This window comes from Pundamilia nyererei, unplaced genomic scaffold, assembly GCF_000239375.1.
Source record: "Pundamilia nyererei isolate P.nyererei 1_Seehausen unplaced genomic scaffold, PunNye1.0 scaffold00124, whole genome shotgun sequence".
Taxonomy (NCBI): Eukaryota; Metazoa; Chordata; class Actinopteri; order Cichliformes; family Cichlidae; genus Pundamilia; species Pundamilia nyererei.
In genome coordinates, this window is record NW_005187525.1 from 1,181,513 (window position 1) to 1,185,710 (window position 4,198).

Here is a 4,198-nt window from a genome sequence, read left to right on the forward strand (position 1 = left end):
TTGTTATTCTGTTTCTTTGTTATTCTGTTTCTTTGTTATTCTGTTTCTTTGTTATTCTGTTTCTTTGTTATTCTGTTTCTTTCGCTGAGGGAACATGTGCACGTAATTTCGTTCCACCTCATGTAAACATGTGATGCGAATACAATAAAGAATCCTTGAATTACAAGGATCTTACTCTGATCAGGCCTCATCTGGCCTGAAGGGCGGCGGATGGGAGTCCCAGAAACAACCACTGATGATGCCCGGCCATGGTATCCCACAGGAAGCCTCAACCTGCATAATACAGAACCCAAGTCACTACAACAAGCTGCTGTGCCACTTTAAGTCTGCAATGTGTAAAATGGATAGGAAATTGATTTCTGGCAAATAAGCTGCATCATTTCCAGTTATCCTCGAAATGTACAGTTAGTGACAACAAGAAGAAGATAAGGGTAAAGGCATAACCTGCAGAAATGAGACAAAGGTACTTATAGTTGAAGATGAAATATTAACCATAGTAAATAATGACTCATTTAATTATGTAAAAAAGCTCAATGTACGCGAGCGTGTGGGTGATTCTTCACAAAATATTCCAAAAACAAGCATGTTTAGGCATGTAAATAATGTTGAATACTAAGAAATTTCAAATCACATATGTTGCTAAATGGCAAAATGTCTGACTTTGAGATGATAAACCCCACGGTAGCATTTCTGTTTCAGTTCAGCAGCATCGATCGTTGGCCACGTTCATATTTTGATTGCTGGTTTTCTGGACTTAAATGTCTTCTGAATCATATTTTCAAAGTGTTTATATGCAATAAAATCCAAAAATAAATGAGCTTTAGTAACTTTGACACAGTCACATCTGCTGTAATATTTACACAGATTACTGTGGTTTACAGAAATACTCATTTTGGCCATGTCATTTTCAGGCAGTAACCTCAGAAAGACTGTATGGGCGTTTAGTTTGGCAGGTGTTTTGGTAGCAACCAGGGACCCCATACAATATATGACATGTTGTGGTTTACCATTTGCCCTTTGGAGCTTTTAAATTGCTTCATTTTATAAATGAACTGTTAAAATGAAGTGTTAGGTAACTTTATGCAACCTTCACTGCCTGAGATGAAATTATCCAGTACAGTGTGTCAGAGGGGCACACACTTATACTTAGCATTAGTCCCCTGAGAGCGCACGTTGTGACTGAGGGATTCAGTGGGGATTCCTGCAAGTCCACACCAAAGCTCTGAAGTACAAATGAATTAGGCAAACCTTGTAGTGGCCCTCAGTATACCACAGTTTGTGGACAGTTTGAAATGATCTCTTTTAATATTACTACACATTAAGGCCTCCCAGTCAGCATTTTCTTCATTGTATCAAGTCTTTACTGTTGGTTGGATTCACATGTACCAGTTTGGCATCAGAGCATTCTCCTTTCCCCGGAACATGATCCCAACATTAGTGGCATGATCTCTGGAGGAGTAGAAGTCCGTGTAGTCTCCTATGAAAAACAGACAGTTCATGAATGGGATGGATGCTTTCTTTAACAAACATTTGCAGGAGCGGTCTGCATGCCTAGGCACTTGATTTAGTGTACCATTTCGAGATTAAGTATAAAAAAGCTTATTTTTGCTTGTACTCTCTGCCGCCTGCATTCTGGGTCCACTATGTGGTTCTCCACCCAGTTATATTTGCTCTGTCACAGCTGTAGTAGGCTGTAAAAATGTGTTCTGAATTTTGCAAGTGTCTTGAGCCACTGCTATAGAACCAGCAATGTCCTTGTAAAAGAAGAAACAGCATTATTTGATGTGTGTGTGGCGGGGCGTGGTTTACGATGCTGCTGCAGGTGCGCTTGATCCACCTGCGCGGCATCTGCAATTACGCCTCGCCTGCTTAAAAGTTTGGAGACGTGGTTAACAATGTGGTTGTTGGTGTGTTGAGCTGGTGGCGGGCTAGCTGCAGCTGTGTGTGGATGTATAGCAACCGTGTGAGTGTTAATAAAGTATGTTGAAAAGCATGTTTATGCCACCGGCCTGCCGTGGTCGTTTACAGTGTGAAATTAATCAAAAAAGGCTTTGTACACAGGTGTGTATAGATATGACATCAGAACAATGCAGAAGGTGCTTGCAGGCACCATTCCTGCCATTTTCTTTGGAAATAATGATATTTCTACATGACCTTGAAATTTTGAGTGGAAGTTTATATAAACTCGTCAACCACAACATTAAACTCAGACAGGTCAAGTACAATGACATTAAATCACATTAACTGAAGTTTGATAAGCGGTTAAGAAAATGTATTCATGAATGAATGGTATATACAAGTGTGTATAAGTGTACTCTGAAGTTCTTTGCGCAGTCAGTAAGATTTAAAGACTAGAAAAGTGCTGCAGTCAAGAGAGACTAATGACTCTCTCACTGCGTCCAGACTCAGCAGCTACGGCGCTGCCAGAGACCCTACGTATGCAGTTTAACAACCATTTTTTGCCTTTGCTATCAGAACATCATGATAGCGTGATTACCTGACAGAAAATGACAATGAAGCCACATTTTTGCACAGGTTTGGTCCTAAACTTTTGATCAGCTGTGAAACAGCCTGTTTCAATTTAAGTGTTGTTTTCAATAAATTGCTCCAAAAAACATTTTGTCTCACTCCCAATTCTGCTTGTTGCATGTTGAAGCTCTACTTGGAAACTTGTTTTGCAATGCCATCTCTTCAATAATCATGCAAAATATGTTTGTTTTTTGCCATTTTTCAAGTCGTCTTTAACTTTTAATTGTGACTGTATACAAAAGCAAGTCCATTTTTATACAACAAAATCTCTGATAAGAGAAGTTTAGGTGAGGCTTACCAATGTTTGCAGGAAGGTGCATGATGACTGCGCTTTGATGGATAAATGCTCTGCACAGACAAAGGAAAGAGGTGGATATTAGCAAAATAAGCTTTCTCAAAAGAGGATACACACACTTATGGACATAAAATCTCCTGAAGACTAAATAATGCAAAGATACGTTTTGCTTTGTTTTGTTATATGTGGCTCAAAGGGGATTAAACAATACAAAACTGCATTTACAAACACAGACACACTTGTAGAGTGCAAAAAAATCCAGAAAAAAACCCTTAATATTCTGGCAGCTTTGCACCAGAAAAATATCTGAAAATAACAAAATCTATCATCACTTAAAACTGTGGAAATTTTCTGTAATTTAAATACAATAAATGTGTGTGACGTGTGGGATACTAAATTAGACTGCAGCTGTTTTAGCTTTAAATTTACTAGAATCACAGACTTTGTATATTAAAAATAAATGCAGTAGTAGTATTAATTAAAAACAATGACATTACCTATTAATATGGTAAAACACTGATTTAATACAATTATCAGGCCTCTAACAGCAGAAAAGTACTCTTATTAGTTGGGCTTTATTATGTAATTTAATGTGAACATTTTTGTACTTTTTATCCATAATTAATGCAATAATATTCTGTACCGCCCATTAAACAAAAGTCACAATATTTTTATTAAACGGGTACAGTGGTTTAAAAATACAGCAATCTACTGTTTATTTTTATACGGACTGTGTAATAGGTTTTTACGTGTATTCTAGCATAAAGCTAATGGATTTACCCTTTAAAAATGATCCTTGTTATTGTAATTATAATATATTGTTAACTACAGATGTTATAATGCACATACTGATCAATATGAATATTGAAAGAGACCATTTTATCATTTTATATAACTTTTTCAAAAATTAGAGAACAATGAGATTTTGTTTTACAGTGCCATCTCTTCAATAATTAGGACACACTTACTGGCTTTGCCTCAGCATTTAATTCTGTTAACAAACAGACCACAACAGAAAACCTCTAACAATCTGTCGTAAAAAAACGAAAGTGCTTTGTTCAAATGGCTGTTAATGAGCCATAAAAAACAGCAAGTAATTAAATCAAGGGTACACTAAATTTAGAGCCACACTGAATATGGCAAGTTTTCCTGGTGCTGCAGACACCTAAAGATATTTAGGCACGTGCAGACAGCAAAGTTATTTTTCAGTCTAGTTGACAACAGGCATAGTTTCTATGGTAGCTCGCTCTATCATTAGAAAATAACCACTACAAACTTCACTGTTACAACTGGAGTGCTTACACCACATCGCCAACTTCCTCACCTAAACTGTTACAACTGGAGTGCTTACACCACATCGCCAACTTCCTCACC

At 37.3% G+C, this 4,198-nt stretch overlaps 1 protein-coding gene across 1 annotated transcript in view; it reads right to left on the minus strand.

Moving 5' to 3' along the window:
- fah (fumarylacetoacetate hydrolase (fumarylacetoacetase)) overlaps positions 1-4,198 on the minus strand; it is a 23,148-nt gene that overhangs the window by 12,358 nt on the left and 6,592 nt on the right. Inside the window, exons 4-6 of the mRNA XM_005742859.1 lie at positions 2,828-2,877; positions 1,387-1,477; positions 176-273 (exon numbers count right to left, since the gene is read on the minus strand). Of these exons, the coding sequence (XP_005742916.1) occupies positions 176-273; positions 1,387-1,477; positions 2,828-2,877 (239 nt within the window). The remainder of the gene's footprint in view (positions 1-175; positions 274-1,386; positions 1,478-2,827; positions 2,878-4,198) is intronic.